General features: G+C 41.7%; 1 protein-coding gene across 2 annotated transcripts in view; it reads right to left on the bottom strand.

Moving 5' to 3' along the window:
• ldb2a (LIM domain binding 2a) overlaps positions 1–15,430 on the bottom strand; it is a 129,930-nt gene that overhangs the window by 21,587 nt on the left and 92,913 nt on the right. For both annotated transcript variants that reach the window (XM_080745430.1, XM_080745431.1), the window contains exons 4-5: positions 7,946–8,068; positions 2,660–2,743 (exon numbers count right to left, since the gene is read on the bottom strand). In XM_080745430.1, coding sequence (XP_080601556.1) covers positions 2,660–2,743; positions 7,946–8,068 — 207 coding nt within the window. The remainder of the gene's footprint in view (positions 1–2,659; positions 2,744–7,945; positions 8,069–15,430) is intronic.

Raw genomic sequence — 15,430 nt, 5'->3', positions numbered from 1 at the left:
CCAATTTGGTGCCTTGGCACAACCACTAGTCTTGTCCTCTATTCTAACCAATAATCAAACCCATTGGAACCACTATACACGTCTGCCTGTGCCCAATTAGGCAGCAAAAATCGAATAATGCCTACCGCTGCTCTCTCTGTTTGCATGGCACTGACTGTTGGGATACCATGTGGCTGTAGTGAAGTGAACATCCTTGTAGCAGACTATAATCCTGTCCTGGCATGGTAATAGTCATCCCCAAGCTCAGCCAACTAGCCCTGGCTCTCAGCCCGAAAACAAGGGGCTATTTTCAGCCTCAATAGCAGGAAGCCAGCAGCTCCAATACATGGAAGGGCTTAAATACGCCACAGAGAAATAAGGAGAGAGAGAGAAGGAGAGACAGAGAGAGAGAGAGAGAGAGAGAGAGAGAGAGAGAGAGAGAGAAAGGCCGGTTATAACCCCTTGCCCCAGGAAAGCGTCTCTTTCTTTGGAAGGCCTGATAAAAGCTGGAGAAAAGGCCTTTTCCCCACACAAGTTCTCGTGCGTTTAATGTGAGGAAAGGGTGTACCGTGACAGCCAGTGACGCCGAGATAACAATATGTGTACAAAAGAAACTCACAAGCTCCCTTTGTTTGATACACAAGACAGATTGGTTTTCGACAGCTCAGCATACACAGCAAGAAATGTCCACCTTAACAAGTTGTTCAAACTAATAGTGAGAAATCCTGCAAATTAGTTGTGGTTGTTTTCAGTTGCTCCTCAGAATACAAAACATCAAATTTGATTGAATCCAGAGACGTAATGTTGATTCTGAGCTGAACGATCCACCCAGTTTCAAGAGATCTCTTGAAAGTGCAATGAAACAAGAGTGCAATTATCTCTCTGTATTGGCAGATTGGCAAAAAGTAAAGATAACCCCATCTTAAGATCGACATTTTACTACCCCATTGTGACCTAGCGAAGACGGCCAATTCCCAATTTACCTCACAGACACCGCATTTATTCGTGAAACATTAGGCACACTTCAGTCGGCTGAGGGAAACCGTGTCATTTTGACAAACTAACCGGTCCTCAGAAGCAATACTGTAATTGTTAGGACGCTAACGACTTCTACCCTCTACCATGAAAAGGCACGCGAGTGAAAAACAAGCTTATCCCCCATTTCATATACTTGGAATTGACCGTCGGAATTGCTAATACACAGAATAAACAGGCGCCAACTCTAACTGTTCAGTGTGTAATTATGGACACTTGAATTATGTGCTTTCTCTTTGCATGGCATTGCGGATGCATTCCATACATAGGATAATCATTGCCATTGAAAAACAAAAACAATAAACACCCAACTCTCTCTCTCTCTCTCTCCGTGTCTGTCTTGACTCCACTACACAGTCAAATCTGGAATGTTGATTTAATCCTGAGAGAGTAAAAATGTACCCGTAAGGACCAGTAAGGGCCCATTTTTACGGTTAAATCAACACTCCAGGCTTTACTGTGTAGTTATTATAATAAGCGGAGGTACCTTTTCTCTGGTTTGCATGGCATTTCACAATTATGAGTCTCAACAGGGAGCGTTCATTAATGTTATGCTAATTTTCTCTATCCAATTAATCCCCCCTCCTCTTTCTTTCTCGCTCTCCCTCTCCCGCTGCCGCTCTCTCTCTCTCTCTCTCATTCCCACCAGCTCCATCTCTCTCTCTCTCTCTCTCCCTCGCTCTCTCTCTCTCAATCTCTCACTCTCTCTCGCTCTGCCTCTGTCTCTCTCGTTCTCCCACTTGGAGCGAGATCCTAGCTGTCCATCAACTGTGGATATAGAAAGCACAAACAAAGCCTAGTGAAATAATGACTAATGTATTCAAGTCGCTCATACCGCCCGTTTCCACCCAGTGTAGCGCGGCTGGCGCCACTGTCAGCCAAAAAAACATGTATCTTACAAACAAGGAGATTTTCAGGAGGGGAGAAAGAGAGTGCTTATTTTCACACTGATGCCTGTGAATTTTGTGAAATGATGCCGCGGTGTCTCGGGGGCCAAAGGGTTATGAAATTTTGCGCGGCACATAAATGGCCACATAAAAATGTGTGGTTCACCCAAGAGAGGATGTAAATAAATACATATAATTGACACATTAACATGTATTTCCATGGCAGCAGCTTTTCGGTTCATGAATGGAGCCAAAATGCAACAGAAAAGTAAACAAGGACATCCATAACAACACTAATTTGCGGATTTTATACATGTATATATTTCCTAATTTGATAATACATATGACAGACTTCCGTTAATGTAATGTAATTACACCGAGCGATATTTAACCATACATTTTCTATAATGATAAGTGATATGGTTTCTGGTAGAGACTATGTGGGGTTTAGTTTGAGTCACCTTATGATTGGGGTTGGTTGTGGTTATAGCTACCGTAACAGACATAGATGCACAAAGACTGTCATAGCCTCTTACACACACGCACGCGCGCGCATGCCGCACACCAACACACCAACATTTCGTACATACTTTTACGAGTGACTGACAAATAAACCCTCATGAATATTGAATCTCTGACACACAGACACGCGCACACACACACACGCACGCACCCAAACCTACCGGTACCACCCCACACCACTTCTGTCCAGCCATATCCACACAACAAACGCACCGGGTTGCAGTGCGAGGACTTACCCTGAGGTAGTTGAGGGTGAAGTTATTCAGGCCCATACGAGTGATGTTTTTGGACAGTTGTTCCAGGACTTGAGGGTCCTGTGCCTGGAGGAGGAGAAGGAGAGGGTGGAGAGAAGGAAATGAAGCATGTCAACAGTACCGTGCAATTGGTGTGTGGGCAATTAAAATGTGAATTATATTTAGCGACGAAAAGAGATAATTGGGGGCGCCCCGCTGGGCTAGCGGTCCAGGCGCATACCACATGGGCTCTGATGCCTGACAGCGTGACGCGCGTTCGAACCCCATTCCCGACGACCTTTGCTGCGTGTCACTCGCCATCTCTCTCCCCATTTCCTGTCAGTCTACTGTTCTATCAATAAAAGGCATAAAAGCCCCAAAACAAATCTTATAAAAAAAGAAGATAATTGGGGTCCTTTGCATAGTAGAATTTATGAGCATGTGAGAATTGAGCCTTGCAGACTTACAAGTGCAGAGAACCTGCGTGACCAATACTTTGACTTGAAATATGGACAAACTGGCGATGGCTGCTATAAACAAGATAAGTGTGATGAACATTACTTGAAGGTGCTTATTTTAATGAATAAAATACTATCAATAACCAATCTGTATGGTACTGATAACTAGCACATCTGCATTTGTTGGAGGTGGACTCCCTACTCTTCAATTGAGAAATTGTGGGAAATTGTATTACTGCCTGAAGTAAGTTCACAGTGCAATATCTCCTTTGACCAAGCGGGGATGCCTGGCTTAGAGGCAGGGGTCATTGCCATGTTGGCTTGTGGTGGACATTTGGTTCCAGTTGTACACTCTCAAGAGTTAAGGGTGGCCTTGCAAACAAAACATTTGAGAACCAGTAGTACTAGTTGGACTCATAATATGCCATAGTGTTGTAGTAAATCCGTGTCATGCATATTCTGGAGAAAACCTGGAGACTTGGCATTCAGTAATTGGGTCTTATGATAAAAATAAGAACATTATAATGGTGTAAAAGAAAAATCTAGTATTTGCCACGGACAAGACCAAGTCTTGCCACGGACACATTTGTCTGTGTAGGTACATATTGATGACCCCTGCTTATAGGCCAGAGCGGTCAAATTCCGGACATTATGGGCAAACTATGGATTACAGCTTTCACTGGCATGGCGAGTTCAAAGAGCAAGAGAAAGTAAAAACACACGGGTGAAGGGTGATTTCACATTACAGTAGACTGTGAAACAGCCAGGTTAATCTGCATGATACTGTGGGAAAACAAATAATACATGTAAACAGAAAAAAAACAAATGGAACAGTCTGTTTTAATATGAATTCTGCATAGTTACATGGCTCTTCTCGCTGGCTGTGCAAGCAATACGCAGTGGAATAAAAAAAACTAAAAAACTGATATTGACAGTGAAAAAACAGCAGGGAAGGAAGCAGAATAAGCACGCCCGCGTTCACCACCTTATGAAAAATGCATCATTCTATCTCTCCACTCACATCTCGGTGTGGAGAGAGTCGAGAGGGAAAACAACGAGTCATCCCTTAACCTTCAAATACCTGGAACGCGCCCGAGTCGCGTTAGATTTGAACCACTTTAACCATCATTTTGTGCTTTAACTATTGAAAAATAGCAGATATACAAGCTTGCAGCGCGGCATTGCGAAAATGTGTCCTTGAATAACTTTGACCCGATCTTTGACCCGACTTCTAAATCCTTCTTCTAAATCAGCTGTTCTCAAACTTTTTCATGTCAAGGACCCCCAAAATTAGAGGTATTTGGCCGCGGACCCCCAACTCAAAATATGTTGTTCCAGGGACCACACCAGAAGCAAATATTTGAGTTACAAATGTTCGCTTTTAAATAGATTCATTCAAAGACTTGCAAAAACAAATCATGATTTTTAAAAAATAGCAGATCTACAAGCTCGCAGCACGGCACTCGGTGCCGCGCTGTGAGCTTGTATATCTGCTATTTTTCAATAGTTAAAGCATTCAATAATTCTAGGCCTAAAAGGGTTAATGTCCATGCAAGATCGGTGAGAAAGAGAGGGGGGGGAATCGAACCCGCGCATGTTCCTTAGTTACGTCGGAATCGGAATCAGGACGGCCGATGATGTAAAAAGGATGAATTTGTGACCTTCCCGGCTGAAATCAGGTGGGAGTCACTGACAACACATTTTCTTATGCACTGCGGGAAAGAGGTGAATCTTATAGCTCACCGATGAGTACAGCAGGTCACGTATGAATTGTTGACCTTGACGCAGGGAGCTATTGACTACTAAATGAGCAGAATGCACAACTTGGGGCTTATGGTTCACGGACAAAAGGACCTAACATTCAATCTGTGGGGACAGCATAGCATGCAGGTTCCAAACAGAGGCTGAGGCGGTTAATGCTGTGCACGCGTCTGAATACAAATTAAGTCAGCTAGAGCGCGTTGTTTAATTTAGTGGGGTAAAATAGCGCTCCCGGTCCTTGAGAGATTCATTTCCAGTTTGCTGTCATAATAAGTGTGTTTTGGAAAACCATTCTCGCACAACATTTTGTACAAAATGATTCAAATTTTGGCAAGATGAAATCACCTGCTTAATATTACTCCACACTGGCACAGAAATACAAAGTCCCCGGGCGTGTGTGAGGAGGTCGATCAGTGTGTGTGTGTGTGTGTGTGTGTGTGTGTGTGTGTGTGTGTGTGTGTGTGCGCGCGCGCGTGCACAACCACCGTTCCCAACTTCAGTGTGTTTTGTGCACAATCTAGGGATGGGACAATATGAAAATGTCATATCACGATTATTGTGACCAAAGAAATTGCGATTTACGATATTATCGCGATAATCAAAATCCATTATCCTGGGGCGGAACATTTGCCAAAAAATAGCAGATCTACAAGCTCACAACACGACGCGTTGCGACGTGTTGTGAACTTGTAGATCAGCTATTTTTTGGCAAACACATTTGATACAAAGACTGTATCAAGTACGTATATCATAAGTACATTTTACCAATTATAGAGGGTTTAAATGGTACCGCATATGCAGCTCGGCAAAAAAAAAAGGTGAATTGATCCCAGTGCATGACGGGTTAGGGTCGAAATCACGATAAATTAAATCTCCACGATACGATTATCGCGAGTGTTTTTTATCACGATAAACGCTAATATCGTGTAGCATCCCATCCCTAGCACATTCATGTGTACACCATCACTACAAGCAGGCCCCTAAAAAAAACACACTATTCCCATCTCCCCAGATGTGTCCGTCTCATCTTTCATTAGCAGAGCTCACCATCAAAAGCGTGAGCTCACACTCGACACACATCACTCCCCTGGCTGTGAGGATCTGGCCGGGACCCACCATTCCTCCCTCTCCAGGAATTAGTGGGAATGCCCACAGGGGCCAATTTAATGGAGTGTGGGTTTTCATATGAAGATTTGGCCCCAAAAATAAGGATGGGGTTACACGGGGGGGGGGGGGGGGGGGGGGGGGGGGACTACGTATATACAGTATCATCAAACATACCTTCAGTTAAACAGGGGTTAAATTAAAGTTTTGCTTAAGAAATTTAACTTTTTATTTCTCCTTTTTTTTCCTCCACCAAAGGAAGCAGCTACATGTATGACAGGGTGCATAGTTGCTGCTGCAGAATAAAACTAAAACTAAACAAAAATGTCTGCAATTTTCTCTTCTTTTTTCTTGTATTTTTTTCCCCCCGATTGTGTGCTTTCCATCGTAACGGTCAGTTGTGCAAATGCAATGATCTTTGGGCCATATTGAACCCATTGAAACACTCTCACCCTGGTGTCCCTATGTTGCAAAAAATGGCAAACATTTTCAAACATTAAAAAAATACATTCATAATTTCTAAAATAGCAAAAATAGATCTTTCTAGATTGGTTCTGTTTGCTATTTGTTGTACTACTAAGTGGTTTAAAGCCCCATTGGGTAAGTGAAAAGAAACACTGGCTATCCGCTAAATGTTTTATTTAATGTTTTTAATTACCAAAGAAAATATATATTTGTGTTTGTAGGCTCCACAGCAGGGACAGGGTACATATGTTAACCTACAAGTCACAGCTAAATGTGGCTTAAGGAGCACAGCGGAATTCCTGCTAGATACACCCAACAAACTCCTCAATCCCTGGGAATAGAACGTGTATCACACTTTGAGGAATTAAGCACATTATTCATTTGACCTTGTTTTCTCTCTCTCTACAGCCGAGCAACCATTTTCATCGTCAGTGTCCTTTGATGTCTGCAAATAAATTGGGTTGTAAAAAAAAAGTCCTGCAAACTGCTTTGTTAGCGTTTAACACATGGAGTACGTTTGAACCTTTCCCCACCCTGTAGGGCCGCGGGAGCGCTAAGACGTTCAGGGACGCCTTGGCTGATTACCATGGTAACCGATAGCCAGCATTCTACCGCGGGCGTGAATGAGAGAAAAGACTCAGTTTCCCATGATGCCTTGTGAAATAATGTAGTCAGGATATTCTATCGTTCATTCATTCATCGTGGCTGCAGAAAAATGTATATATCTCGGATTATTTTCCCATATCGTGCGTTTGGTCAAAACTGTTTTCTATGGACCATAAGTTACACACGGATCATCGTGGTTGTACTTTTTTCTTCTCTGCGTGAAAGAAAAGACGTTCGTCGACTCGGCCGTGACCGGGACCCCCCGTGTACATAATGGACACATGCTGTGTACATTGAGCCCTCAAAAATCAGGTAAAAACAATAGGAAAAACTTGGCAGTAAACTACATTAGTTACGGCAAAACTATGGGAGTCAAAGTGTTAAATTCAACGTGGTTCTAAATCAGTGGTTCTCAACCTGTGGGTCCCCAAATTATTTTGGGGGGTCCCCAGATGATTAACTTAATGTGCAACATTGTTTTCTCACTCAACAGTAATCAAACCAACATAAAACTTAAGTGTATGGAGGGTATATGCACATTTCTAAAGTGACAATTTAAGGACTTTGTAATACCTCTATAGAGGCAGAAATTGTGAAAATAGCCGATCTACATGCTCGCAAAGATCTGCTATTTTCCCAATAGAACCGTGTTATACAAAAATGTAATTCCTCAACTCTTAGTGCTCGTCAGGGTAGGGGGGTCCCCGGTTAAAATACGATTATTTTGGGGGTCGCGGCCAGAAAAGGTTGAGAACCACTGTTCTAAATCACTTCTAAAACATCCTCTTGGTGCCGACAGCAGACACAGGGCCTCAAGTAAACATTCAAAAGCAGACACTTTGAACGACCTCGGGAGAGGGACGGAGCTGTCGTGTGTTGATGATGTCATACTCACGTGCATAGCCAGGATGCTGCGGGGGATGAGCTCTCTGTACTGCCTGATGGTGAAGTGCCACGTCTTGATCCTCATCAGGTCATCGAAGGCAAACTCTAGAATCAACCGACCCTCAGTACACACCTGGGACGCACACACACGCACACGCACGCACACACACGCACACACACACACACACACACACACACACACACACACACACACACACACACACACACACACACACACACACACACACACACACACACACACACACACAATTAACCACATTAATCTTGGCTTCTGTTTTGGACGAATTGTTATTTCTGGAAAAAGTAATAAAAAAAAAAACGCTTTTTTTTTTTTTATATTCCAAAATTGTGAAAATACCAGAGCTACAAACACACAACAAATTGCTTTGTAATGTGTTGTGAGCTTGTAGTTCTTCTATTTTGATGTACCGTTGGTCCCTATTGAGATTGGCACATTTCCTGGGGCAAGCTCCGCATATCACATATGTCACACGTGTCTTCTTATTTTTTCACTCTCAAAAAACGCCCTGCAATGTAGTGAGTGCATTTGAAACTTCATTGCAGTGCACATCATGGCATGATTACTGCTTGCCTCCTGTGAATTGTTTTATTTTTATTTTTGTTTATTTTCTTTTTATTTCGTTGCTGAGTGAGGTCAGCAGACAAAGTGACATGAGAGATGAAAAAACCTGGGTGAAATGTACCAATCTCAACAGGAAACAATGGTATACCTAAATACCAATCCTACAGTATGAGTAAAGTATGAATGCAAAGAGCAAAGGCAATTAAAGGAATCTGTCTCAGATTTTAATCAAATGACTAGAAGTTTTTTGTTTTTTTGTTTTGTGTTTAGTTCAAGGAGTTGCAGCTCAGAGGAAGCAGCGATGCCGCCTGACGTCATTCAGAGCATCTGTCCTTGGGCCTCACAGCTCCAAGCAGCTCTGGATAAAATGTGAAAATAAATGTAATCTGGAGGAGGGTGTTTTGACGCCAGAAACAAAAGAACTTCAGGTCAGAGAGAGTTGCCAATTAGGAGGAGAGAGAGAGAGAGAGAGAGAGAGAGAGAGAGAGAGAGAGAGAGAGAGAGAGAGAGAGAGAGAGAGAGAGAAAGAGGGGAGAGAGAGAATTAGACAGAGAGAGAGGAAAAAAACATATTTTTTTGCCCCTTTAGCTGAATTCAGCACTTGCTGGGGCCCTTGCGCTTCTCCATGTTTCGTTGCTGTGACAACCAAAGGGAGAGAGAAGAGAGAGAGAGTCAGACAGACAGACAGACAGACAGACAGACAGACAGACAGACAGACAGACAGACAGACAGACAGACAGACAGACAGACAGACAGACAGACAGACAGAAAAACAGACAGAAAGACAGACAGACAGAAAGACAGAAAGAGTGAGACAGAGAGAGAGAGAGAGAGAGAGAGAGAGAGAGATGGAGCGCATGTGAGTGAGAAACGGATCACCAGAGATGGAGAGAGCGAGGCAGAGAGAAAGCTAGAGAGAGAGAAAGCTAGAGAGATAGAGAAAGCTAGAGTGTGTGTGAGAGAGAGAGAGAGAGAGAGAGAAGATAGAGGGAAAAAAAATCAGCTTTAGTTGGCATGGCAACCGCAAAGATGTAATCCCACCAGACACAGTCTAATCAATGCCCCCAGCGCAGATGGTCTCCTGAGGATCAACAAGAAAGAGGCTGGCGGGCATACACAGACCCCCCCCCCCCCCCCCAACATCCACCCACCCCCCCAACCTATAACCAAGTGCCCCCCCCACCCACCCCCACCCTCCAGTCACGTGCTCCACTGCTCACTCCAGCGTGCTGCAAAGACAAACAAACAAACAAACAAAATGTACAAGGGGCAGCTTTGCCAAAAAAAAAAATAATAATAAAATAATGCCTGGGTACACTGGATATCTGGGCTCCTCTCCCGCTATCTCCTCCTGCTTTCAAATGCAGCGACTGTGCAAAATGTCTCGCTGGATATAAATGGGTTCATGGTGCAGTCTTAAATTAGTTCACCCCACGGAAGTTGTAGGTGTATAATATTATATATATATATATATATATATATATATATATATATATATATATATATACACTGTATATATATATATATATATATATATACACACACACACACAAACACACCGTAGGTAGTGTTTCCTTATGAAATTAAGTGAGGTATATACCATACCGTACGTACAGTTTCCTTCCAAAGGGAAGTTAGAAGCATAAAACAAACAAATCATAGTGTACCTACCTACATTAAGTTAGGTATATATATTAGTTAGTTATAGGTAAATGTGCAGTTTACTTTTAAAATGAAGTTACTGTATGTACAGTATAGCACTGATTCCCAAACAGTGGGTTGCGGCCCATTTGTTTGGGTCCCTTAATTTCTTTGTTTCCTATATACGTATATGCATTTCTGGTCCACGTTACACTGATAAAAACCTAGATGCGCGCGCAGGTCGGTAATGGATGGCATTTTTATAGCGCTTTTCTAAGCAAGTTGCGAACTCAAAGCGCTTTACAATGGTCCATTCATTCATACATTGGGACCAAATGAGCCAATGAAACCAGCGCTCCCCAAAACAACAGGTTTGGTGATTGTTGGGAATTGATTACATGATACAGTCACCTGTGCATTTAGTCTCACTGTTTGTAAAAAAGAATAATAATAATAATAACTATTAAGTTTTTTTTTTTTTTAAGTTGATTTATTTCCTAAAGTATTTCCATTTAATTGCTATGGATTGACATAGCAACTATTACGTTTTTAGTTATTATTTCAAAACATTTTAAAAAAAAAGCTAAAGTTTTTCATGCATTAGAAACCAATTCAATAATTCTTTTCAGTCATTTCATGAAAGAGATCTAGGAAAACAAATGTTTAAGAAGTAGTGAAAATAGCCGATCTACAAGCTTGTAGTTATGCTGTTTTCCCTAGTTTGGGTCCCCTGGTAAATGTCTAATATCTTTTTTGGGTCACAGGCTTAAATGTTTGGGAACCACTGTATTATAGTGTAGGTACTGTATAAGAACGGGGTCATCTGCTGCAGTTATGAAATGAACGATCCGCACATAATGTTTATGTATGTTTATCTACTGCAACTGTCATTATCTTTTTGAAAGTAGCAACATTAAATCTCAACCCTATAACAGACAGGAGTCTATTCTACATACACAGTAAATTATGATTCCTCCAAATGGATCTTCTAGAGGGTTTTGAACATTTGCATTCAATGTCCCACAGATTGTTTGCAAAGTGCTGTGCAAACTCGTCCAGCGGTGGTCTTGTTTTAAGGCACAGAACTGTGGATTATATAAAATGTACGTTATAAATTAATCCTTCACTTGTAATGCACAATAAAAAGGCATCTTTATTCTATTTTTAACTGAAGCAAACAGCTGGTTTCTACTGGAAGCTTATATTTAGAATAAGAATTGTTTTATATTTGCAGAATATATACAGTACACACACACACAGGGTGCAATGGGGTGTACCGAACCGAATGACCCTGTACCGAACAGAATGACCCTGTACAGAACCTGTAATGATTAAATTTTTTTATTGCAAACTAAAATACACCACGAGTTTCACACCAACAAATTAAGCTGGTGCAACTTACCCATCCACAACATTACCACTCCACATCCACATTCCCCTGGAACCCCCTCAAGGACCCCTAGGTGTCCGCAGAGCCCACTTAGAGAACCACTACCCGATAGGTTGGGTACAGTATTGTTCAAAGTTAAAATTTATAAATCAATAAAATACATTTCTGTTTATTTTTTGTATCGAAAAAGTATCAAACCGTGACACCAAAATATCGAACAAACCGTACATTTTGTAAACCATTGCACCCTCAATATAGGCTATATACCGTTGTTCCCTATTGAGCTTGGCACATTTCCTGGAGCAAGCTGCCCAGATCACACATGTCACACGTGTCTTTTTTTTTCACTCTCAAAAAGCAGCTGCAATGTAGTGCATTTGAAACTACGTTGCAGTGCACATCATGGGGTGATCACTGCTTGCCTCCTGTGAATTGTTTTTATTTTTATTTGCGTTTATTTTCTGTTTATTTCGTTGCTGAGTGAGGTCAGCAGACAAAGTGACATGAGTGAGATGAAAAAACATTGGTGAAATGTGCCAATCTCAACAGGAAACAATGGTATATATGTATCCACAAGTTTCCGCGGGAGTTTACTGCAGACTATCAGGACCAAACTTCCGGGTTTAACAGCAGACATACAAGCTCACGTCGCGTCGCAGATGCAACCCGTTGTGAGCTTGTAAATCGGCGGCGGAAGATCGATGCAGACGTTTGCGCAATGCACTATGGGGCGTAGGAAACTCGTGGATATATCAGATGCCTGCAGTCGATTAAAAGCTGCACATCTCCACTCTACACAGCTTAGGTGGAAATGAGGGCTTTACGTGGTCATGTATGCTGAGCGACTTTGATGAGCTCTGGGCCCTGGAGACCTGTTTAAAGTATTATTTTATCATTTCAATGTGGAACAATTAGTGGGGAAAAAAATAAGCATCTCCCCCACCTCCACCCTCCAACCCTGTTAAATGTTTTGGTTTTTCCCTGACAGCAGAGAAATAAGTTCAATTACTGTATGTTTAAAAGGTGGAACAATGTATTATTTTTTCATTTTCCAGTTACTGCGGCCTACACTTAAACAGTATTGTGCCAACCACTTACTTTCCTATTGATTCCTTTCTGTTTCTCTGTCACTGCCTGTAGTTTTCCTGCTGTGTCATTATACATTCTCCACTACAGTGTCTTGAAAATGTAACTGTGCTTTACCTGCCTCAGAATCAGAACCAATACTCTCAGCCTCTACAGCAGAGATGGGCAACTTTGATAATGGAGAGGGGCCACTATATTTTCACACTCACTCCAGAGGGCCACGTTGCATAAACAGTCGAAAATAGCAAAAATAGCTGATCTACAAGCTCAAAACGCATTGCACCACGATGCGAACCTTCACTTTGAGCATTAAGTGAAGGTTGGGGCCACATGTGGCCCCCGGGCCGCAAGTTGCCCATGTATGCTCTACAGTGTGAGAGTACAAACCCTGTTCTATCGGTAGCAACTGTACTCCCAAACTCTATCAATGCATTATCATTCCAACTTTACTTACTCATCCCACTCTATTAGCCAAGCCTTTTCATCTTTGCCTGTATACTGTAGTATGCATTTTCTTAACCACTTCAAAACTACAGTATATACTTTGTTGACCAATGACCGGTGCGGTGTCCCCCAGGCGTCTATACTCCCCCTCTACTTTTATCCTCAACACCAAATCCTTTCACCAAAAATAGCCAAGCTTGCAGAATATTAGTGTTGTGGTGCATTGTGAGCTTGTAGATCTGCTATTTGAGGCAAATGTTTGCCTATTGTGATTTGTGACACAGGGATGTGGTGTAGCTAATAATAATTGTAATAACAGAAGTTTGTCTTGGTGCCACTGGTGCAATAACCAATAACACACCATGAGCAGCAGCATAGAACAAAAACAATCCAGACAGCATTTTCCAGTGGAAAATACAATGATAAAAATAACTGTACATTTTACATGACGATTAATTGTCACTCAAATAATTGCGATTAATGATTTAATTGTGTATATGTCGTTGACAATTACATTTTTGTTTGGCTTTTAGGCTTTGAAGTTGCACATGGTAGATATGACACATAACCTAAAAATATACAAAGAAATTACTGACATATTTGACAACTTTACACTTAAAAAAGAACATTGATAGTGGAAATAGCCGATCTACAAGCTCACAACGCGTCACATTGCGAGCTTGTAGATCATCTATTTCCACTATTTTTTACTTTAAAAAAATATATATGAAAAATTTTCAACATGGGAAACGATTATGGCGATTATGTCAAATAATCTCGATTATGTCAAATAATCGCGATGCCTGATGAGTTTAAAAAGAAATTACTGTTAAAATGTCCATAGACAGTATTCATCCAAACAGCGTTCCCTTATGAAAATGAAAAGCGACTGAGGACTGGAGGAGGAAAGTCCCCTTGAATTAAAAGCAGGGCCATTAAAAGGTACGGCCCCTCACAGAGAGTCCCCCATCGATTTCAGAGCAGGGTCATAAATCTTCCTCACCAGAGACTGGATCAGGGGGAGCTCTGACTCTGAGGACCAGTGGAGAATTACACCACCAGGCTCCTCGGGACACTCTGTTTAGAATCCAAGAAGTGAACATCACCAAATTGTATATATTATATATACTGTATAGGCCTATATATCGTTGTTGTCGGGTGGAAACCTTGTATGTCCAAAACCGTTTGTTTTGTATTTATCATTTTAAAAATGATTTAAACTAGTGAAAACAGCCGATCTACAAGCACACAACGCCTCGCGGTGCGAGGCGTTGTGTGCTTGTAGATCTGCTGTTTTCACTACTTTTGTGCGACGGCCTTGTATGATGAAGCAGGGCTTTACTTTGTGAAAAAACGTACACGTTTGAAACTTGGAGATACAAGGTTTCTGCCCGACAGTGACGATATGTTTTACATATAGAATACAACAGTGCTTCTCAGATTTTTTATTTCAAGGACCCCCAATTTGAAACTGGATGCATTAAGCCATGGACCACTTTTGATTACGAAAATATATAAATTATATGAAAAAAAGATTTCACTGGTACCCAAATCTATCTAAGTGATATCTGTCACTGCATGTAGTCCTACTGGCTCGGCAAGTGTTTGGGAGGAGGAGTAGGATGAAGCCTCTACGTCTTCCTGGTGGAGGCTCCTCACTGGCAGGTGAGTCAGTAGGATACAACAGCAGTGACAACGCACAAAATGTGTGTGGGGAGGAATCAATTGGCGTAACGACTACTGTACATTGGGGCGAAAAAGGGGTAAAAAGCTAAAGAAAAAAAAACGTTACAACATTCTTGAAACCTTAGCATATTTGGTTTAGTGTGCCCTTTCCACGTGGTTTTAGTGAGGCCTATTATTTGCTATTTGTAATTTCCTATTAGAGGGGTTTGGTGGAATAATGGCTTGCTGCTGAACAGTGATTGCACCGCGTGTACACAGTGAAATCCTCAGTGTTAATTTGACTCACTGTACAAATGGAACCAAATGGTCCCGTAACTGCCTACGCTACGTTTATATCGTCGTTGTCGGGTGAAAACCTTGTATGTCCAAAACCAATCGTTTTGCATTTTCCATTTTAAAAATGATTTAAACTAGTGAAAACAGCCGATCTACAAGCACACAACGCCTCGCACCGCAACTACTTTTGTGCGACGGCCTTGTGTACGATGAAGCAGGGCTTTACTTGGAGAAAGAACATACAAATTTGAAACTTGGAGACGCGAGGTTTCCACCCGAGAACGACGATATACTATTGGAGTTAAAATAACGCTGACATTTTTGGTGTGTATTTATACAGATCCCAGTAAAAAAAAGAGCTGTTACCT

The sequence above is a fragment of the Nannobrachium achirus genome (genome assembly GCF_963921795.1).
Source record: "Nannobrachium achirus genome assembly, chromosome: 17".
NCBI classification, from domain to species: domain Eukaryota; kingdom Metazoa; phylum Chordata; class Actinopteri; order Myctophiformes; family Myctophidae; genus Nannobrachium; species Nannobrachium achirus.
Note: the sequence above shows the minus strand (reverse complement) of the source record. Positions and strands in the feature narration are given on the sequence as shown.